Raw genomic sequence first — 24,605 nt, forward strand, 5'->3', positions numbered from 1 at the left:
AAAACATGTTTTAAAATATTAAGTGTGCTGAGGCCCACTAGTGGGTCACAGGACCCTTGGTTGAGAACCACTGGCATAGAGTAACTTTCTAGCAAAAAAAACAAAAAACAAAAACACACCTTTAGATGTCTCCAGCCACTCCTGTTTGACACTGTAGCGGACCTGAGCTTTAGGTTGACTCTCAGGCAGATGGCACTCGATCACCGCGGTGTTCCCTTCATCCACCTCAATCTCCTGCTGGTCATCTGGCTCAAAATCTCGCAGTTCTGCATGGAAACACACAAGAATTACCATACAAAGTTTCTCAAACATATAGTATATTTAATAAAATAGGAAAAGCAATGGTAATCTTCAACGTCCAAATGCCGGTTTCAAAGTTGAAAGCCTCTTTGTATTCCATTCAGGAAACTGAGAAGCTTTAGAGTGCATATGCTTAGGACTTTTACTGGGATATCAAATGGGCAGACACCCAATAGCTCTGAAAAACAGAGACAGAAAGTCTAGCTTCCTTAAGCTCAAGTCAGCCCAGGCTAAAATGAGGTCAAAGGCTAAAGGTCACCCATTTCTTGAGTTTCAAGAGAGGAAAAGCAGTTTGGATTGCAATAAAACTGAATAACTCTAAGCGAGTCTGTGTGTCATTCTGTGAAGGGAATATTTTCCAAAGGCAGACAGGGAAAATTGCTCAGCGCTGTCCTGAAAACCCCCGAACTTAATCAAATATCTCCCCAACTGTTCATTATTCCTCTCACAAATCAAATTGTTTCATTGTTCTCCAGAGTTTAGATATATTCCTTGGCGTCTGAAAAGTCTCTAAGTTATGTACAACAGAGCCAAATGATCTGTGAGGTAAAGATTAAAAAAAAGCTTTTTGTTAAGTTTTCCTGGAAGCAAAGCCATACAATGATGGATGAGAAGAGCAGTTAAATAATCAGGATCTGATAAACTCTGACACCAGCTGCATCTGTAATCTGAAAGTAATAATCGCCTGGTTTTTGAAGTGAAATGGTTTTTGAAATCATTTTTTGGGAGATGAGAATTCCAGGATATGAGCAGGGTGGAGAATGTTTTGGGGAAAAACGATCCATTTGCTAAATCAATCAGGGTCTTTTTACAGCCCACCCCTGCCAGCATCTCGCACCGCCCCACACCTCTCCTAAATTCCTCAGTGAACACCTTTAACCCCTCCTCTGACTGACTCCCCCTTCACCTCCCTTTCCTCAAATCATTCCTCCTCCTCCCTTCAGGTGTGTGAGAGGGGATAAAGGGGAGGAAAAAAGAGGGAGAAAACATTTAATAAACATTTTGTTTAAAGTTAATAAAATGTAATAAAAGTAAAAAAGTTTAAGTTTTTAAATTGGAATAATATTTTACATTATTACCATTTGTACTGTATTTTTAATCAAACAAATGCAGCCTTGGTGAGCATAAGAGACTTCTTTCAAAAACATTAAAGAATTTTACCGGCCCCAAACTTTAGAATGGTAATGTATAACAAACATATATCTAATTATTTATTTGTTATGATTATTTTAAAAGGAATAGGTCACTCAAATTTTAATTTCCCATTATTTTTCATTAAAAAGAAAAGTGTTATGCAGCTCTAACCATTCAATAACACTTCATAGGTGCTCTTAAGCTCCAAAAAAGACAAAACAAACAAACACTCCAAAAAGGGCACCATGATTTACCCTAAAAATCTGTGAAAAGGATCATAAAAGTGGTCTATACAAGGTCATGTCCTATATTTCAAATATACTAAAGCCCTACAATAACTTCATGTGAGAACACGGACGCCGCCTAGAGAATTTTTGCCAGCATATAAATACTTCATTTCAGTCTTTTTCCTCACAAACATATCAAATAACATTATAAGACTTGGAATATAGCACACAAGTCGTATGGACTACTTTTATGCTGTGCATGGTGAACAAATGAAAGATCTAATTTGAAAAAGAAAAAAAAACATTTGTTTCACAGTTTTAATTTGTAGTCTGCCACTGTTTTTTTATGTTTCTAATATGTTTGTATTTATATGTGAGGAGGTAAAGGGTGAATGTGTGATTTGTTTGCGTGTGTGCGGTACAGTCTCCTGGAGGCCTGGAGAGCAGGGAAAGCTGGGAGCCGTGCAGAATTAATAGTATTTATAAAATAGATCAGACGAGTTTCCAACTCCACTTGGCAAAGCTTTCATACATGCTGCACGGTTACTTAGCATTCATCATTTTTATGTCTGGGGCCACAGAGCCTGTGTGTACGAGTGCTCGTGTTTATATGACGTTTAAAACTCGTACTGAGATGATACAGTAACTATTGTGTGGAATATAGCTGGCCAGACTACACGTAGCCCTACAGGATGATAAAGAAAAACCGGTTCGCCCAAGAGTTTATCGAGAATTTGTTACGCCATGTATTAAAAACATATGTGAAGAGGTGTGTTTTTTGTGCGAGCGAGAGAGAGGGGGAAAAAAAAGGGAGAGAAAGAGTGCTGAAGGAATGTTTCTTGGCTTGAAGGACACGGGAGGCTCGCTTGTCTTTGGAGGAATTCAAGAGGAGAGTTTGAAATAATGCTCAGGCAGGCAACGGCCTCCCTGGTGGGAGACGCTTCAGACAGGATTCCTACAGAGACGGATACCAGGGAGAGCCAAGCTCTTTCACAGAGCAAAAACAAATGGGCAGAGCTTTGAAATGTGGAGACATGAGACAACTTCAGGCTCGCGATCACACGCAGCGCCCTCCCTGAGGAACCGTCCAGTCCCTGGCAGACTAAGGGAGGAGGTCTTTATTAAATTAGAGAGAGGGGCCTACGTGGGATCATCAGAGACGAGGGGCCCCGGCTAAGAGCTTGCATCTGCACGCCCCTAGCTCTCGACTCCTAACTCATAGACCTTATCAATTACATCTCACAGATGTACGAGAAGTCAAAGTAAAAAGAAGCTGAAAGTTAGAAAAAACAAATGCGCATTGAGAGGGCTGAAATCCAATGCACCATTAAATGCCATGAGTAGAAATGCAGACAGTTTGAGAGAGCAAAGACAGGGGGGTGAATGATGTAAAGCATGCCTGCTTTGCGAGGTGAAAACGGTGTCAAGAATCTCATGTCGCGTCTCATCTTGACAGAATATCCTGCCTCGACTAGTCCTGCCAAACCTGCGCTCCTCACACCATCACACAAACAAGCATGCATCCGCACATAGTTCTTTAGAATTTCGTATGTGGCACAAATAATAAAAAGCTAGATAAATTTAAAGTTTCAGGATTTTGACAAATCAAGAAATATAAAAAAATTAGCAAGAAATGTAAAATTCTGCATTTGTTATAGGTCACAAATAAAAACAGGCTAATTTGTACAGAGAGTCAGATGTTCTCGCTTCCATTGAAGTTCAAGCTGTTCTTTGGATTGTTCAAGGTTTTATACAAACTTGTGGAGTCAGTAAATGAAAAGAAAGACTTTCTTTCTTCTTTCAGTCAAATACAAAGTTAAAAAAATATTCTGGCTCTTTCAAGACTTATAATGGGAGTGAATAGTAACAGATTTTGAAACCCAAAAAACATCTATCCATCATAAAAGTAATCCAGACAGCTCCAGGGGGTTAATAAAGGTCTTCTAAAGTGAAGCGATGCATTTTTGTAAGAAAAATATCCAGATTTATAACTTTATAGACTATAATCACTAGCTTCTGGTAATATCTGTTTGCACATTCAAAGTTCACTGTTCTACCGAAATCGACTCGTGTACGGAAGCCAATGATTCTAGTTTATAAAGTTATAAATATGGATATCAGAAGGCCTTTATTAACGCTCTGGAGCCGTATGGATTACTTTTATGATGGATGAATGTGCTTTTTTGGGCTTCAAAATCTCAGTTACTATTCACTCCCATTATAAAGCTTGGAATATATCTCCGATTTTGTTTGACTGAAAGAAGAAAGTCGTATACATCTAGGATGGCTTGAAGGGGAGTTCAAAAGTTGGGGTCGGTAGGATTTTATAAATTTTTTTTGAAAGAAGTCTCTTATGCTTACCAGCACTGCATTTATTTGATCAAAAATACAGTAAAAACAGTAATATACAGAAGTAATTTTGAATAACTTTTTTATTTTAATATATTTTCAAATGGAATTAATTCTGTGATGAATTAATAGTTCAAAAGAACAGGATTTACTTGAAAGAGTAATCTTTAGTAACATTATAAATGTATGTACTGTAACTTTTGATCTATTTCGTGCATCCTTGCTGAAAAGTATTTTGATATATGCATGCACAAACTCACATTTATCGCATTATACTAACAAAACTAACTTTTTCTGTCTTTCTTTTTTTGTTCTGTCTCCGTGTAAGAAGACAGAAGCAGTAGAGAACAGGGAGGAGGCCCTTTGCTAATGGGGCCCGTGGTTTCACCCGTACACACACACGCACAGGCATATGGTGGGTCACATTACACCCCCCTTCCCGTGCTCCAACACTGACTAACTTAGGGCAAACACACAAAAAACATACACACACACCAGCAGAAGAGCTTGGCCTGGAGCACAACCACACACTGTAGAGCCCTTTGAGTTCAGCACAGAAAATTTTCAAAGTACCAAGTAACTGTGCGTTTGCAAAAGAGTGTGTACTCACTAGCTGCAGTAACGTTGGCTGGCACGCTAGCACAGGACCCGACGCTGGTGGTGGCCACACACTGGTATCTGCCTACGGTGAGGTTGGTAAGGGAGGGGATGTAGAGAGAACCGGGCCGCACCAGCACTCCCAGCTCCTCATCGCCCCCAGCTGGCAGCTCCCGGCCGTTTAGACGCCAACTGATGTTGACATGGTTAGGCAGGGCGCTGCAGCGCAGGGTCACGCTGCCCCCCAGTTTCTGTACCACAGAAAAAGGCTCCTCGGTGAAGACTGGGACATCATCTAGAAGAGAAAGTGAGGGAGGGTACATAAGTCTGAAGTAGTGAGTTTAGGAATAGGGGTGCAGAGCCAGTGGTTGTTCTGTAATATTTCAGTTATCCAAAACAAACGACGATAATAGGTGCTGGATCTGAGTCCAGCTTGTTCCAGCTCAAATGAAGCCAACTTCATGATGTTTTAGTGGAGCAGAACCAAGGTTTCAGAAACCCACCTCTAACAGCAGCACTATCCTGCAGGCAGCACAGCAGAGCACCCAGGGCACACAGCGCTCGAAACTTCCGCTTTCTTTCCCAGGGTATCCAGTCCAATATCCCAGACATCTTCCATACACTACCCCTGTGAGAAAGAGAAACAGGTTATCAGCTGAAAATGTAGTTAGCGTGACATAAAATTGGGCATATGGAGAATATAGAAGTGAGTCAACAAATACACATTCAAACAAGAATAGACCAAATTCAGAGCATAATCCATTTACAAGTCGAGAAAGCTATGCACTACTTACTTCAAAGGACAGAGCAACTAAAGTAAGCACTTTTCAGGGGAGCACTCTACATGAAGACACACACTACCCATTCAAATGTTTGGGGTCAGCAAGTTTTTTTTTAGTACTTTTATTCAGCAAGGACACATTAAAGATGCAGTGTGTAAATTTAGGATAGGATCTATTGACAGAAATGCAATATAATATACATAACTACGTTTCAGTGGTGTATAAAGACCTTACATAATAACCTGTTATGTTTTTATTACCTTAGAATGAGGCATTTCTATATACATACGCCACGGGTCTCCTTACGATTAGTCACCATTTTGCTCCAGCAGAGATGAAATACAGCAGCCCTAAATGGACAAACTGCTCTACAGAGCGCGTTTCGTCACTATGTTGTTGTTGTTGTTGTTCTTTGTTGGTGGTTTTAGGCCATGTCCACACGAATACGTTTTTGTTTGAAAATGTGTATTTTTCTCTGCGTTTTGGCCTTCCGTCCACACTGAGACGGCGTTTCAAGTCAACGAAAACATAGCTTTTGGAAAATGCTCTCCAAAGCAGATAAATTTGAAAACGCCGTCTTCACGTCGTAGTGTGGACTGTGAAAACGGAGGCTTTTGAATACAATGACGCATTTTTAGTCATATGATGCAGTCATATGACCAATTCAGCAGAGATGCTGAACGACATTGTACAGCAGTTGTTTTGGATGCTCTCCGTTTTGACAGCCTTGTTAAAAATTAATGTCAGTTTGTACACACTGCAGGTTGCGTTTCTTCAAAGAAGCCAGAATGTTTCCTTGCAGTTGTTTTTTAGTGGCGGAAAGTAAATAAACGCCTAGCGGAAATGACGCAGGTCGAAGCTTTACTCATGCGCAGTAGGGGGATGTAAGCGTTTTCATACGTTTTAGTGTGGATGAGCAACTTTAGGAAAACGTTTGAAAATGAAAGTGTTGACGCGGAGCGTTTTTAGACGAAAACTCTGTTTTCAAATATATCCGGATTAGTGTAAGACGTAGCCTTAGAGGCAGCTTGCATCATGACTACAATGAATACGCACAAAGAAGTAGTTGTAGTCGTCGTCTGAAGCAGAGACCATTCTTTGTTAGTAGCCTGTCAAGCAATGAGGTTTCTTCATTCTTCTCTCTACGGTCTGAGACGACGACATCTTTGTCCTGTGTCGGCCACCTTAGCTTCTCTTTGTGCTTTCGAAAGGGAGAGGTGAGCGGTGGACTGAGCAATTAGCAACCTCACCATTAGATGGCACTAAAATTTACACACTGCACCTTTAAATTGATCAAAAGAGATGGTAAACATTTAAAATGTTACAAATAAATGTGATCCTTTTAAACTTTCTATTAAAATAACTCTTAAAAAAAAAAAAAAAAAAAATTATATATATATATATATACACACACCATGGTTTCTTCAAAAATATGAAGCAGCACAACATTGATAAATGTTTCTTAAGCACCAAATCAGCATTTTAGAATGATTTCTAAAGGATCATGTGACACTGAAGACTAATGGCAGAGCTGAATTTTCAGCATCATTACTCCACAGGAATAAATTACATTTTAAAATATATCAAAGATGTAGGTCTTTAACTGAGATTTCAAAGTGTGTACTGTCTCAACTAAAAATATGTAAAGAATAGGAATCTCTTTCAATGTGTTTTAAAATCCTAGGTCAGGTCTTAATGTCTGAATGAATATCACTCAGAATCATGTGATCATTGACTGTAAAATTACTTTCTCAATGTGATGACGGTCTGATTCCATTGCTCACTTCCATTTGGAACAACCCTACGAGTAGAGCCTTCAAGGGTGCAAAAATGGCGTTAATGCAACTCCTGAATCAATCTTTCCAAGTTCTCAGAACTCAAGCTGAAACACACATCCGCTTGAACCCACATGCAGCAGGTCGAACTGTTGAGACGGGTGCCCGGATAAGAAGAGGGGGAAATATGAGCCCCCTCAATCAGGTGTAACCGATACAGGCGGGTTCAAAAGAAAAAGACCTGCACACAAAGAACAATGGTGTGGGGATGATATCATTTGTATTTTCTGGAAATACTGAGAAGTGAAATGTGTTCTCGACAAAGACGCAAACCGAGGGAGAAAGAGAGCAAGTGGAGAAGAGGAGAAAGAGTAATGGTTAGTGTATTAACAGTTAATGCAGGAAAGGGAGCGTTCCTCTCCCTCGGCTCTCATTGCCAAGTTTCCCGAATTCTTTCCTGTCAGGTTAAACTAACAACTTCCCGTCAGGAGGAGGAGGGTGGTCCATTGCTCCCAGACTGCAAATCTCTCCCTCTCTCTCTCTCTCACATACACAAACACACACAACTCTACTCCCATCAATTGTAAGTAATGATTAATGAAGGCTCACAGAAAGATTGAGGGCTCAAACATGGGAGGGAACCACACGATGCAACTCTAGGAAAAAAAAGAAAAAAACTCTACAAAAATAAATGAAGTCTGCGTCTTGGGATTCGGAGTTGTTTTTCTGGAGCTGGTAGGTACATAGCCATTAGCTATTAGCCAAACTCTGCTGACGGAATAGAATGTGTGCCATTTACAGACTTTGGGGTTGGCCCTAAATAAATGTTTTTCCGTTTCCAACACCAGAAATAAACAAGTCATGCTGTCTGCATAATGCTGCAGAGAGATGTTATTTAGTCTGACTGATCTGGAAATGTTGGACTAATCATTTTAATTACCGTATGTGTTAAAACACTGATGGCTTTTGCTGTCCGATACAACATTAGCTTGTTTGTTTCTCATCTCTGAAGTGGAAAGAGCATGATGCCGATTCCAGGCACACCGGGGAACCTCACTGTGTAGCTAAGATCATACTGAACCTAAGCAAACACTCAACAAGCAGGCCAACAACTAGTGTCTACCACATTAAGTGAGCACTCAAGTTCTCCATGTTAAGTTAAAGCTCTGTGATTCATCAGCTTTAATCGGGTCAGTGATCGGCTCATATCACTGCTGGCTTTAATATTACAGCTAACATGAATGATTTACTACAATGTCTGATACTATCTAACTGACTAAGATTTGTAATACTACAACTACATCTATTACTACTACTACTGGAGGTGCAGATGATTGTTTCAGCTGTGTTTTGACCACAGCCGGTGATGGAAGTACAGTCAGTTGCTGAACACCTTGGTGTCGATCATTCAGCCAATGAAACATTGAAAACTTCCAATGGACAAAAAAAACAAAAAAAACAAAAAAACAGACAAAACATCAATAAATTATTAGAACGCATTCCATCGATAAATTATTTTTTTCTGATGGACTGCTCGAAAACAAAGTTCAGATTTGTAATTGCTCTGCCAGTATTTTCACTAGTGCAAAATAAATAAATAAAAGGTATATAGAACATTTTTATATTTGTCAGAGAGAACCTAATATTTAAATGGAAATATTTTTCCTTGCAAATAACTCACTCAAAATGAGGACCATGAATATTATTCTCACAATCTTTGAAAAATCTCATTTAAGTTTTGCCAGATATATAACATTGCCATGACCATATTTTTAAATCCATTGTCAAGTTCTGTTGTGTACCCGAGTATCAGCCAATTAAACACTGAAAATACATCTTTCAACAAACTTCCAGTAAAAAAAAAAATCCTGCAAAATATTAGTAGAAATCTTCAATATTTTTTTTTCTTCTAGACTGGTTATGAAAGTAGAATTTGTAATTGCCCAGCCAATACTTTCACTAGCTAAATAAATTTAAAAAAAATAATAATTTTAGCAACATTTGTTAGAAAGAAATTATTAAATATTAGGTTCTTAAATAATATGTAAAACAATTCTCACAATTGTAAACAAAATCTCATATATGCTGGCCAGATATATAATTTCACCTTAATGGTAATGACACCCTGTGGTAAAAAGAAAAGAAAAAAAAAAGTTTTTTTGCTGTTTGGTGTTTTAAGGTTTAAGACAAACCATGTGCAAATTCATAAGTCAACACTAGGGCTGTCAAACGATTAAATCGCATACAAAATAAAAGTTTGAGTTTGCCTAATATATGTGGGTGTACTGTGTGTAATTATGTATATATAAATACAAACACATCCATGTATATATTTGAGAAATATTTACAAGTATATGTATTTATTTATATTTTTATATAATTTATATTATATATAAATTCCTTTTTTGTACATAAATAACATTTCTCTTAAATATATACATTAATGTGTGTATGTATATATACATATTTACACATATATTATGCAAACTCAAACTTTTATTTTGTTTGCGATTAATCGTGATTAATCGTTTAACAGCCCTAGTCAACACCATTGCTGAGTACTTTCTCCTTAAAACTGCAGTGAGCCAAAGACATTCTCAAAAACGTGATTTGAAATCGCTTTTGTTCGTCACAAACATACGTACTTGTAACCAATCACATCAACTTGCTGGTGGGCTTTAGCATATCATTAACTATGCTCTAAAGCAGAGGAGTCTCAAGAGAGGCCAGGTTATCCTGGTATATTTTTCTGTTGAAATTAAAAAAAAAAAAAATCGAGTACATTTAGCAACATAGCAGGTGAATTATGTACATGATGTATATTACGATGTAATGATGAACTATATGCCTTTCTCCACTGACTTTCTATGATGTCCAAAACGTTTCTAAAGATACTGATTTTTAGAAGGCAGACTGAGATGGTGAACAGAAACATGGTTTGTGTAACATTAGCAACACAAATTTTTAGCTGTTTGATAAAGTAGTCAAGCAAAAGGCTAATCATATTGATTACCGTTATATGTCCGACGTTGTACAGAGTGATACATAAAACATGTTACCATTCTGATATGTCAACTTGTAGATGACCCTGTATAATTCACTCTTTCACTTCTATTGAAACAGTTACTGGTTCAAACATATATGGCTGAATTAAACTATTATTTCCACTTGCCATTGTGCAGCGTTTACTACAATAAAGCTGACCGAGGGGATCAGGTATTTTGGGTTTGTGTGATTGGGTGGAGGCGGGTCTAATTTGCATATTCATGTTTTGCGTGCACTAAATGAAGCAAGGATGTAGAGTTACATTCAAGCTATTTTAAGGCATGAAGATTTTTTTTTTTTTCACAGGAAATTTTTTTTTAAAATGTGTCATTTTGGTGATCAAAGATGAGTTTTAAATGATAAAATTATTGACTACAGGGGGACTTTAACCAAATATCAATCAACAGAATTTGCAAGTACAACCAACTTGAAAACCTGGACCATCCTTATTGATGAGCTCCACTGAATTGTAGAAATTAGACTAGATGCGTGCATAAAATAAAATACTTCATCTACTCAGACTATGAGGCTCTTTGCAGCCAACAAAGCTGTGCTGTCAACAGGAACAGGACAGCTGCCCTATAGGTTTGGAAAAGGCGGCAATAGTCTCTCCTTGGCTGTCAAGCCACCTGTCTCAGGCGTCAGAAGTTATTCCCTTGAACACACACGCTTTATTCAGACACACATGTGCACCCCAGCTCATGTCATCACCTTTGAGACAAACACTTCACATTCATATCAAGTCGCAACTGTAATGGAAAATAATTTATAGCACTGACATTTTTTTATTCTTCAACAAAGGGCGCAGGGGCAGGGGGAGTCAAATGATACTGTAAGTGAAAAATGTGATGCCGTGTAAGTACGTGACCCCTTTAGAGAGCAGAGATCACATTGATCTGAGCATCTGGATAAGGGCTGTACAAAGGCATGTGCATTTAGACTCTGTTTATAGGAGAAAGAAAGAGACAAAAAGCATAATACTGAAGTGACTTCATAATGCCTCTTTGTCACTAAATGGAGTCCTTTCTTCTAGGGCCACTCTGGTCACTATTGTCCTCTAGCCTGTGTGAAATTCATTTTGACAACCCTACTAATTGGATAAAACTGCTCTCTGCCGGCTGTGGGCCTCCCTCATACCGTTCACATTCCATCTGCTTTCCACACAGAGGGAGGAGAAGAGTAACGAGGAGGTGAGGGGAGGAGGTGGGGTTTAGCTCCTTCTGAATATTTATCATCCCACTCCCTTCACCCTATTTATGTCCTTCAGACCCCCCCGACCCATCCTCGATTCTCCAAACATCACAATACCCCCCCTTTAGATAAACACATGCGGTGTCAAGTGTGAGGAGTGCTGGGTTCAACTGCCCGCGCGGGCCCATGGCCCACAATGCCGCAGCGCATATCTACCATGCGGGAGGCCCGTTGCTCTGGGCGACGGTAACAGGCAGAACGCACCTTAATAGAGTGGAGAGTCATTGTAAAGCAGTGAGCCGGCGCAAGGACAATAACCCCACGGCCCCCTGTGAAAGGAGAGACGTTTCTCAGAAGGGCCAGAGGAAGAGCTGATGGGGGCCGCTCAATGGAAAAGTAAGGGCTGCCGTTTTGGGATGGGGGGGTGGTGGTGGTTGGATAGCCAAAAGTGGTTAGTGGATATGGGGGTGGGGGGTGGCTAGGCTTTTCCAATTTAGAGAGTGGATGTCAACTGGTGATTGACCGAAGAGAGGGGAAATTGGGATGGTGGATGGTGTAAGTTTGCTGGCCATTTGGCTGAAGGAGCCAAAATGAAGAAAGTACAGTTCAGAGGTAGAGTTCGCTGAAATTACAGCTTCCCAACAGATTAACAACACAAAATAATCTCACTACTTTTCACCCTTTCACCCATCTTAAAATTTATGCTCTGCATTGGCAGAAAATATATTTTTTTCCAATCAGAACCACCATTTTGACCAAACTTCCACTGATGTACAAGAGTTCAGAAGTTTGTTTTAATGTTTTTGAATGTTTTTTCTGCTCATCAAGACTGCATTTACTTGATCAAAAAACAATAAAACAGTAATACTGTGAAATATTATTACAATTTAAAACAATCTTCTTCAGTGTCACATGAAAAATCAGAAACCATTGTAATATGCTGATTGGTTGCTCAAGAAACATTTCATATTAATGTTGAAAACAGTTATGCTGCTTAGTATTTTTTTTTTTTTTTTCATAGATTCTTTGATAAATGGAAAGTTCAAAAGAACAGCATTGATTTGAAATGAGAGACAATTGAAATGTTAAATGTCTTAACTGTCACTTTTGATCAATTTAATGCATCTTTGCTGAATAAAAGTGTTAATATCTTTAAAAAAAAAAAAAAAAAAAGTTTAGGGTCAGTAAGATTTAACAGTGGTGTACATGTAAGTAAATTTAAACATTGAAACAAACTGAACAAGGCATGTTCCACACTGCTTTTCAGTAAATGAACAGAAGCAAGAATTTCATTTCTTTGTGTTAATCTAAAGATACACCACAAACAGTAGTATTTACCTAAATATTTTTAAAAGCATTGTAATAAACGAAAATGCAGTGCAGAATCTTCTGTAAACATTTTTGATTGATTACGCAAATTAATAATTTATTCAGAGTTCTGAATTGATTCACTGAATCATTTGAACTGATTCACAGAAATGAATCAAATTTGAATCAAAATTACCTGAAGTTTCAGGGACACGAATAAAACACCATAAGACAAGGAAGGACTGTGAACTTAATAGCCAATTAAAATGTGCATTGAAATCATTGCAATCATTTAAAGTACATCTCCAACTAATTCATCATGAATAAATATCACTCTCAGTTCACCTGCTGCCAAAGCCATGACTTTACCTTCAGGGCTCTTCACCATCACTAATCTTCTGGAACATTCTCATGACTCTCAGAACAGATTAGCAGGTGTAAGAAAAGCAGAATCTTTTCCAGTACTGCCTAGACTTCCACAATTCACATCAGTCGTTCCCATGCCGGAAAATTAAACATCAAAAGCACCACTAACAAGGCCAATACCCCCACAATCACCGTACCCTTCAGTGTATTAACGAGCAACATCCACCCTTGCCCAAAAAATACAATAATGAGACCCACTCAACGGATTAACGAGCAAAAGATCGAGCCAAGTCCAGGGGCTCTAATCAATTAAGCACCCTGATATTTGCATAATTCATATAACAAGGCAGCATTAACTAGCACACGCTAATTATTGAGTTCGGGCACTTGGAGTAGGATGGTCACGTGACCGCATACCTCCGTTTGGCCAGACGATGGGAACTGTCAGTTAGGATTAGACTGACTCTGTTTTCATGCTGCTCCCCACCAAGGCAGGTATTATAAGAGGCTCAGTTCACAAAAATAATCCATTACAAAACTGCCTTGGTGATGCTTATTAGGAAAATATTGTCAAGTCAGGCAATCAGTAAACAGGTTCAATGAACTTAGATCACTTCACACACATCTTACAAATGACAAAAAAAAAAAAAGTCACTGGCTCAAGAAAACAGTCAACAAAATAGCTAAAAGTTGATTGTGCCTTTACAAATATACTCATTTAACTCAAAAAAGATATGAATGGATCTGGAATACATGCAAAAGTATGTAATATATGAGGTGTGTGTGTTTTCCAGAGAGAGTGATCATAGGCATTAGGGTTTTCACAAGGACCTAAAAGCTGCTATAATTTAAATAATCACTTTCATAATAACCAATAGCTTAAATGCAGACTACAACATATTCAAAAAAACTAACTTTTACACTAACTCAGACTTTCCAAATCATGGCCAAAAACTTCACAGAGGACAAACGCTCTGGCTCCACAAACACTTTAGGCATTTTAAGGTTCTTTATAAAATAAAGAAAAGCTATTAATACAAAACATATTTTCTTGTAAAACCAGACGAAGCTTATGGCTGTGCAGATGAGCGGTCTGAAGAGAGAGAGGGAGGGAAGAACGGAGGGGCCCCTGCTGCTCTGGCAGCTTTTCCATCATAGTGAATGGAACCAATTATAAATCTAAAGCAATTTCTCCACATTATTCAACAGGAACTCAGTGAGCTTAGACTGCCTGCGTGCTCGCCAGCAAGAGTCCAGTGCCAAAGATTGGGGAAAACAGGCAGAAAGAGAGAGGACATTAAAATATGCAATAAAAATAAAACATAATAAAATAGTTTATAAAGTACTCGTGCAATAATGCCCTGTTGCTTGAGCGAATGGCTGTAAACAGCACTGATACAAGCAAAACAGTCGAAAAAGCAAACAAAATAGGACATTTAAAGCTGAAAAGTGTCTAAAATGTCTTTTAAAAGGTTTATTATGGTTAAGGTCAAATAACTAGGTCTTTCAGAGCCATAGGTCTGGCTTTGGCAGAGAAAGCCCTTGTCAACTGTAAACACCTGCAACATCCATGACCACACAGTTTGCAGACACATCAAAGAAACACCAACCACATAATAAACAAACCCTAAACTGCAAAACAATACAGTAGCCTTTGGCTTTTCAACATGCAATGGTGTCCAAAAGTGATAAAGATGAAGAAACAAATCCTAATTTAACAAAACAAAACTGCTGTGCTGATGGACGTCACTGGCGTCAACTCTTCAAAATAAAAAGAAATGAATACTTTTATTCAGCAATTCTGTTTTGCCACCACAAGAATAAATTACATTTTAAAATACATTCAAAGACTAAACAGTTATTTTACTCTGTTTTTGATCAAATAAATGCAGCCTTGGTCAGGATAAGAAAAATGAAATTGAAAATTGCACTGTAAACCCAAATAAGTTGGCAAAACTCAAATTTAAGTTAAGAAATTCAAAATTTAAGTAAGCAGAACTGACAGATTTTTATTTTGTACTCATACATTTTAATTATTCTTAACTTAAAATGTTTGAGTACACTAATTCATTTAACTTAAAATTATCACGTAAGATCAATGTAAACATTTTTATTAGTTTAAACTTAGCCAGCTATAACAAACTAATTCAGAAAATGGTAACTTGCTTTGTTTGTTAACAATAGAATGGTATATCACTTGCTGAATGAGTGCAGCAATATAAAGCATTTAACATACTTGTTATCAAACCAAGCCTCATGCACCACTTGTCACCATGATGTTAACTCTCCATAACCCACATTAACAGAAACTCTTCCAAATTAGCGTAACACAAAATTAATCACTACTAAATCTCCAATTTAACATTAATCTTGTACAAAAATCATTATATAACACTTACTTTCAACACTTACTCTCCCTTTCGAGTGCCATGGGCAAAGAATGCTGGGAAATAGGAAAGTTCATCTAAATTAAAAGAAATAAGTTCATAAAACTCAAAACAACAAAACAGTTCAGTTTACTTATAATATATCAGTTCAGTGAACTTGAAAGAAAAAGAAAGTGCTAAATACTCAAAAAAGTTAATTCTACTGAACTAATTTGTTTAATTTAAGTTTGTACAATTAATCATTTTGAGCGTTAGGGTTTACAGTGTTTAAATTGCAGGGCAAAAATCATACAGCATAAGTAATACAGCTCTCCCTGTGTTTAACACAGACAATTTTGCTTTAGTATTTTTAAAGTATTATTTTCAGATTGCATTTTACTTCAAAAGTGATTGACAAATTTAGTATTATTCAGAACATGAAAGTGGTGTACAATCTATACCCAACAGATAATGAAGACAACTAATGGACTGGAGTCTCTGTGTGTGTGTGTGTGTGTGTGTGTGTGTGTGTGTGTGTGTGTGTGTGTGTGTGTGCGTGCGTGTGTGCGTGCGTGCGTGTATGCGTGCGAGAACGTTTCAGAGCATGTGTGTGACTGACAGTGAGCTATAGCTCTCTGAAGGCAAGTTATCGAGAGAGTGTGAACGGTCTTGTGAGAGTGTCTCCATTACTCTGTGCTTGTCAAACGATCCTTAATCTTTGTACAAATATCAGCTTTACACACACTGAGCTGTTTGTCTGCAAACAGTCGCTGCTTACTTACCAGGGTCTGGAGTTTATCAATGATCTCACCGCCTTGCAACAGTCACGGACACAAACAGCAACGTGCCACTATGTTTGTGCGTTTCCTTGATGTCGGAGACAACTCTGGTCAAACACGCGCTTGACACGATACAGTTATCACAATGACTAGTGAATTGATATTAGCGAGATTTCATAAGTTTTAGAGTAAAATTAAACATACGAAATGCTCAGGATTTCCAAGAAGACAAGCAAGCAAACATGAGAAAGTAAACCAGCCCACCTGGATGTCCAGGTGTTATCATGGGCCTAATGAAATGGAGAAAGCTCTGAAACTAAATTACCTCGGCCAGGTGCGGTCCCGACAGAGACTTTATACTTTAGAGGCAATTATTCTTCACTGCGGGCTAAAAATTGCCTCTTGACAGCTGCCATACTTTTGAGCTTTGGATAATTCAGAGCGCGTTTGGAAATAGCAAACTGACACGCCGTGCATTCCACTATGAGAAGATAATCCTGATTGGAGAGCATCTTTTACCCGCACACACACACACAAACCCGCAGATTGTTGCCTTCGGGCTGTTGTGACTGCATGAATATACCCGCTGAAACAGACATGAAAGCCGACCTTAAGGAGTTTTTTATTACACAGCCTTCTTCTGCAAATTAACAGAAAAGTTACACCCTTTAAGAAAACAGTAAGTCGGTCCAAAAACCTCTGCGGCAACAAGAAACATACACGTCCAACGAGACTAATCAGCTCTCATTTGTTCACACACTAGAAATCAGTTCATGATTTCTTATGTCTACAACCCCGTTGAATATTTTTCTATTAAAACAAGAGCATTTAAAGACATATGTCACATCCCTGACATCTCTACCACGCTGATACCTGATCAGCCTCATCCCTCCCATCTAATATGCCTTTATCAACCATTCCAAATCCCCAGGCGGGCCTCTCTGCCTCAGCTATGGGATACCTGTTACACTGAAAGAATGCGGAGCAGTGAGGGCATGTCATCTGAAATCTGTGCATCCATCTGTGCATAGCTAATAGGCCTTCCCAGCATTATAACCAAATAAGGTCAGAGCACTATGAAAGCCAAAAAGATAATCAGACTGGAATCAATTACGGAACAACTTTGATCCACCCGACCACCAATCATCTTGAGCAAAAACCAGCTACCACAGTTTTTCCTCAGATTGAACACTTGGCATCCGAGCAGAGCGATCTGGCTCACAAGAATCTATCAACTAGTTTGAAACAAACGCAAGGTCAGCCAGCATTCCTCTCAGTTGGCCTTGTTTTCCTTCTTTTTCCAGAACAATGAGGCACCTGGGCTTGAACATTGAGGCGCTGATAAACTTCATTACCAGCTTTGTAACAGTATTTTCTTGTTATGACTCTATAACAACCATGACGGACTGTATGAAGCTTTCCACGCAGAAGAGGTGTGCACAAATCAAATATTTAGTGGTTCATCAATTAGTTTTGGTTTCATTCCCACACTAATGAGCAAATTATAACTTATAGACCAACGTTATAGCTTTTTCACGGTCAATACTGATAAGTTTCATAACTAATTCATTTGACTACAAGAATAATACATAATAGGAATATTTTGTTAAATATTATTATTTATGCATTGCCATGTATTCATTATGCATTACACTGTTGTTTTGCAATCTAAATAGTGGCAAATTTATTTTTGTTATAGCAGTTTGCTATGTCTGACAAATCAATAATGTGTGAATATCGGTTAAAAATACTAATTGCAATTTTAGTCCTTATGAAATTTGTAAATAAATCTATGTAACTGCTACAACACTGATTTGTAATTGCTTACAAACAAAAAAAAAAAACAATTTTATAATGACAAACAATTTATGTTTTTGTTGTGAAAATAAGATATGACGACATTCAAATATTAATAGAATAACAAAATATATATATAATACTAAACTTTTCAGAGTAAAATAGCGTTGGGCACAGTAATGTCAACTACTATACAACTGAATGAGGCCTGTAAAACTGTGCCACAAGTTTCCATGCAAGCTTCTTTTAGAGATGCTCTAATACATTTACTGACACTACAGCAATAATGCATCTATATAAGCAAACAAGATGATCTCATGAATAACAAACGTATTTTAAATTTCGCCTATGATTAACATTGGGGAACAATGAACATTACACCCGCAGCCAAACCGCATTTTAACTAACTTTTTACGTAAATACCGTCACAAATATGATTACTAAACAGTTTTCATAAAAGAAAAAAATAGCAAACGTAACCTCAGATAGTCACGAATCTATTACAGCAATCTGGTAAGAGTACGTCGAAACAAAATAGCTAGTTTGCTAACACCCCCATGATTTCACAAAAAAAAATATAAAAATGCTTCTTCTTGAGATTAACAACACGCGATAATTTCTAAAGGATGAGTATTTGCAAAACTACAAACGTGTATGAAACAATATGAAAAGTGAAGGAAACTGGAGTAAGCCATTAGAATAGCATGGAGGGGTTCCTAAAAACAAGAGATGTTTTGGGGGGAGGAGAGAGAGACTTACCAAAAACGTGCAGTAGTTTGGAGTTGAATCCACTAGCTTTTCGTTGGTCGACTTTTCCCAACGTTCCTCGCTGTTTAATCCAAGAAAACTCCAATTCTTCTCCTTCTTTCCCCCGCAAACCGCTACTGCTTCAGTAATTTACTGCTGCAGCAGCACCGACATTTTCTTCGGCTCCCCAACTTCTTGCATTGAAAGGACGTTTTTGGATGACTGAGTCCTGGAACAATTCTCCCTTTTGCGAGGAACTTTTCGGGTCCTCCCACTTCCCAAGAAGGAGGAGGGATCTGAACAATAAAGATTCCTTCCCAAATCTCAGCGCAGTTCACGCTTGTCTCGCCTAAAGAAATACGCTTTAAAGCTTGAGTGGAAAGTTCGTAAGGAGAACTTTGCGTTATCTTGCGTGCGAAAACTAAACGTTCCGAAAGTTACGTGCGCAGGATAAGGAGCCTCTCCTCCCCCTCTCCCGCTGCCTCTCTGTTCTCCCTGAATTGGTATGCGCTCGTACCCGCAGGGCTCGCATTGACCCCCGTCTATTGAAGAGACAGTCCCACAGGCGCAGCTGTGCCGTGTTATGCGGGAAAACCTCACCGTGAGACGAGAGGACCCCCGCATGCGTCTCTCAGAGCCACGGGGTTCATTAATAACCGGCCATTCTGGCACACATCACACGATTACATTCGACCTCCCACACCATTACCTGAACGCTTATTTCAGCATTGAAAACTATGGCTTATTTCTTAAAACTAAAATTATTACAAATATTAGGCTTAATTATAATTATTAGTTTTTAAAATGACTACTATCTTTAGGCCTATTCAATAAGATTTATTAGATAATAGTAGGCCAACTTTTTTTTTTTTTAGTTAACAATTACAATAGTACTTATACTGCTACTTCCTATTAGTTTCCTGCTGTACTTATGCTACTTTTTATTAGTTTCCTGTACCACTTTCTCGGCTTCCCACTTTATTAATAAAACTTCCTCTGCTGTTCTAATACTATTATAGGCTAGTTCTAGTTCATATTAATGAGACAGTAGACTAACTTTACTAGTAGCCTAAAATAACTTACCAATCAAGTTACAATAGCTTTTTTTTTTTTTACTAATATACAGCCTATGAAGACTTCAGATGCAAAAGCCTCTAAGTGCAATCTGAAATGTTCTTCTAAAATGAGCATTCTTATATGCTCGTATGTTTATGTTCAGTTAATTCACTTCAATGGCAATGAAAATGACCTACTAATTGCAATTAAAGTGAAATTACTGAACCTAAACATACAAGCTTGATAAAAATGCTTGTTTTAGAAGAAAATTTCAGATGACACTTAGAGGCTTTTGCATCTGAAGTCTTCATATATTCAATAGACATGAACTGAATAGATAATAGTCACAAATAAGTATCTAATTAACCCTAACTAATCTAATAGCTTAAAATCAAAGTTAAATTGCTTTTTTACATAATTATTTTTACTTTATATATAACAATAGACAAATTGAATTAAAGGGTTAATTCACCCAAAAAATAAAATTGTTCCAAACCTGTATAAATTTCCTTGTTCCGTTGAACACAAAAGAAGACATTTTGAAGAATGTGGGAGACTGAACAGTTCTGGGACACCATTGACTTCCACCAAGTAATTTTTTTTCCTACTATGGAAGTCAATGGTGCCTCAAAACAGCCTGGGGCTGGTTGCATAAACCACTAAGACTAGTCTTAAAAGTTAAGACACAATTTTTTTTCTTGATGGGTGGTCCTAATTTAAGTATGTTACATAAAAAGGTAGAATGGTGTAATTGGAATTGGAAAAATAACATTGATTACCCCTTGGTTATAACTGCAAGTTGGTCAAACTAGTTCTTAAGACACAGTCTATAGTGACTAACTTTATGCAACTGGGGTGGTTACAAACTTTCTTCAAAATATCTTTTGTGTTCAGCAGAACAAAGAAATTTATACAGATTTGGAACAACTTGAGGGTGAGTAAATTATGACAGAATTTTCATTTTTGGGTGCACTATCCCTTTAAGTACAAGTATCTATAGTATGCATAATCATAGTTTCAGTTAAACTGAAAAATATATTTCTGTATAACTTACTATAAAAATAGATACTAGTAAAATTAAGTTTAAAAAATACTAAATTCCTTGTTTGCGTGTCACCTGTTGCTCCTCAGGTGAAAGTTGACGTGCATGAGCCTGTTATATGGCGATGTGTGTGGTTGGTCTTGCCTGGTTTTTGCATGCCATGTCAGAGCCACATGTTTTTCTTTTTGGTTTGCTTGGCATGAGAGCTGATGTTATAGCAGAGGATGAATTAGACTTGCATGCTTATTAGCTGTGCAGGCTCTCTGCCCATGTGGACACAGCTGCAGTTGACACACCAACAATCAGACCCTCTCCAATTTACACACACACTGCTGGCATGCACACATGCTGTAATTGCTCCAGTAATTAGAGTCACCTCAATACTGCTCATTGTTCTAATCATGTCATCAGTCTTAGTATGCAGGTGGGTCTAAGCTATTATCACTAATAAAAAAAATATTAAGGACCTAGGTGGTAATATATTCTGCCATAACACAGACATTCATTTACAGCCTCACAAGTCATCTCTTGATTAAAAATAATTAAAAAAGCAAGTTTAATGTACAGTTATGAGGAGTTGGATTTTGGACCAATGCAATGTCATGGTGGGCGGGGCTACCCACAATGACCGCAGAAACTGAAATCAAGCAGTCTAAAAGATGTGCTGTAGTTCAAATAGTACAGCATAGAACTAGTAACACCATGATCATGGGTTTAATTCCCAGGGAATGTAAAGACTGACGAAAAAGGCCTACAAAAATAATACATATAATCAGTATATATATATATATATATATATATATATATATATATATATATATATATATATATATATATATATATATATATACATATATATACATATATATATATATATATATATATATATACATATACATACTTTGGATAGTGTCTGAATAAATGTAGATTGTCCAAATGCATAAAAGTGCATGGTTCCAAAGTTGTGTTGTTTTTTCTTTTTTAAATAAAGCAAAGACAAAACATCATTTTTTCCCACCTGTCGAATAAATAAAATAGGCTATAAGAATAAATAACTGTTCAATCACACATGTAAGAATGTTTGCAGCAGAATTCATTTTGTACATTTTACTACAAAAAATATGCAAATTGAAACCTCAAAATATGATTTTTATTTAATTTTTTTTATTTTATTTTATTTTATTATTTTATTTTATTTTATTATTTTTTATTATTTTATTTTATTTTTTCATTTTTTTATTTCATTTTATTATTATTTATTTTATTTTATTTTTTCATTTAATTTTATTTATTTTTTATTTTATTTTATTATTATTTTATTTTTATTATTTATTTTTATTTTATAATTTTTAATTGAATTGTATTTATTTGTTATTTTATTTTATTATTTTTTATTATTTTATTTTATTTTTTTCATTTATTTCTTTTCATTTTATTATTATTTGATTTTTGTTATTTATTTAATTCCATTTCATTTCTGGTTCCCTCTGGGAGAGTTGGTATAATTTATGTTCTGACAACAATCAAAAGTTCAAATGAATCAAATGAATAAATATTATTACTGTAATCAGTATTACAGACATTTAGGGTGCAGTGATGACAAGCTTGCTGTCCTGTTCTACTAATTAAATTTTTTTTTAGAACTTTTAATATGAGATATCTGATATCATATGTAGTCTATGATAATGTATAATGTTTGTTGTTTTTACACTAATAATTCCACAACTGAGAGGCAGCAATAAAAAGGGATGACTGTGGCTTGTCTTTTGTGGTTTTTGTGAAGTTTATAGGTGATGTACACGGCTTGGCTCTCTGACGCTGGAAACGCGGATGTTTGGAAGTGTGTGCGTTACACTGCAATTTATGGTTCACGTTCGGCATGTGCAGATTCATTTGGCACAGTTACAGTGCAAATACATGTGGGTGCATCTGTGGTCTGAGGTTGTTTATGCAAAGGATTACAGCATCTGTATATGCTGCTGTATACACAAATCCTATGTATTTATTAGTAAAATGCAATGTATTTATTATTTTCTTCTGTATTATATAAATTACATTAGCAAAGGGCTAATTTTAGCATGGCTGCAATATTAAAGTTTTTAAAAGACCTCGTCCCAAAGACAGAAAGAGAGGATTTTAGGCCCTGGGTGCCACTTTCCCTCCTTGCCCTGTGCACCATAGGCTGAATTAGGCACAGACAAAAGCCTTTGTGGCCCAGCCATGAAAGGGCCATTAACCATGCTGCTGTTTCAGAGGCCAAACCTGTAGGGGAGCTGCCTCCCAGAATGCCTCTGGCCCAGCATGCATCATTCCCAGCATGCATTGCTCCCTCTCACCAATACCTCCATCAACTTCACAGCGTTATAATAAAGACCAACAGATTGATATGTAGATGATTGCTGTGATTATAGAGGATATGTTTAAAATAGCAGGGCTCTTGTGGCCTAAGGCTTTTCACACTTGTTGCTGAAAGAATTGCTATGTAAGGCAGTTTTGTCTAATAAATGTGAGTGTGTGTGTCTTCTGTTTGTGTAGTAGAGGAACAGTGCTTGCAGTGTGTCAGGTCTAAAAGTGTTTAGCACCATTTGATTGTGTGTATTTGTGAAGTGTGCATGTGTGTGCACGTGTGCCTTTGAAGGAATGCTGAGAGTCTCAGGGTCTAACCTTATTACTCGACACGGGCGCCATGACAACGACCCCCAGGCACAGTGTCTACTGCTGACCTTAGCAGCTGTGTCACTTCCTCAGTGTGACAACAACTAAGAATGAGACGCTGTCAATGCCTACTTTTAGCGCTTAAACAACACTGTTTACTAGTACACCACAATTAAACTTACAAGTCACCTTGAACATTTACTAAATGACTTAATCACACTTAATTGATTCATAATTAATCAAATAATAAAAGAATTAACTAAATAAACCATATGGAATTAGCATTCATTCATGGCTAAATGCCACACTGCACTTAAAATAGCGGGTCTCATTCACTAACTGTGCATATGCACGACAAACAAATCATGATTATTCATGATTAGTTCACTTCAGAATGAAATTTTCCAGATAATTTACTCACCCCTCATGTCATGCAAGATGTTCATGTCTTTCTTTCTTCAGTTGAAAAGAAATTAAGGTTTTTGAGGAAAACATTCCAGGATTTTTTCTCCATATAGTGGAGTTGAATGGGGATCAACAGGTTGAAGGTCCGAATTGCAGTTTCAGTGCGGCTTCAAAGCGCTCTACATGATCCCAGCCGAGGAATACGGGTCTTATCTAAAAAAAATAAAATTTATATACTTTTTAGCCACAAATGCTCATCTTGCACTGCTCTGTGATGCACCATGAATTGCGTAATCATGTTGGAAAGGTCACACGTGACGTAGGCGGAAGTACCACGGTAGGGTGAAAAACTCCATCGCATTTTCTCCTCCAACTTCAAAATCGTCCGACATCGTTGCTTTACCTTTTTTTTTGTAAAGTCTATTTGACTTAGTCTTTGCACATTCACTTTGTAGACACTGGATCGGTACTTCTGCCTAAGTCACGCGTGACCTTTCCAACATGATTACGTAATGCGTGCCGCATCGCAGAGCTAGTGCAAGACGAGCATTTGTGGTTAAAGGTACAATATGTAAAATTTTTGTAGTAAAATATCCAAAAACCACTAGGCTAGTGTTATATATTTTGTCCAGCTGATTACAAACAATATCTCTAATGTTTTCAACTACTTGTAAATCATGAGAA

The 24,605-nt window shown here is 37.3% G+C and overlaps 1 protein-coding gene across 3 annotated transcripts in view; it reads right to left on the reverse strand.

Annotated features, from left to right (window-relative positions):
- Positions 1-19,006, reverse strand: part of boc (BOC cell adhesion associated, oncogene regulated) — a 30,031-nt gene extending 11,025 nt beyond the window's left edge. The window contains exons 1-5 of one of the 3 annotated variants that reach the window (XM_067378459.1): positions 18,776-19,006; positions 15,474-15,517; positions 5,111-5,235; positions 4,621-4,902; positions 120-266 (exon numbers count right to left, since the gene is read on the reverse strand). In XM_067378459.1, the coding sequence (XP_067234560.1) occupies positions 120-266; positions 4,621-4,902; positions 5,111-5,219 (538 nt within the window). In that variant the 5' untranslated portion in view covers positions 5,220-5,235; positions 15,474-15,517; positions 18,776-19,006. Of the gene's footprint in view, positions 1-119; positions 267-4,620; positions 4,903-5,110; positions 5,236-7,136; positions 7,249-15,473; positions 15,518-18,775 lie in introns of those variants that run through there. The other 2 variants (XM_067378458.1, XM_067378460.1) reach the window with 2 other exon arrangements.
- Between the last annotated feature and the right edge of the window lie 5,599 nt (positions 19,007-24,605).

Source organism: Chanodichthys erythropterus, chromosome 23 (genome assembly GCF_024489055.1).
Source record: "Chanodichthys erythropterus isolate Z2021 chromosome 23, ASM2448905v1, whole genome shotgun sequence".
Classification (NCBI taxonomy): domain Eukaryota; kingdom Metazoa; phylum Chordata; class Actinopteri; order Cypriniformes; family Xenocyprididae; genus Chanodichthys; species Chanodichthys erythropterus.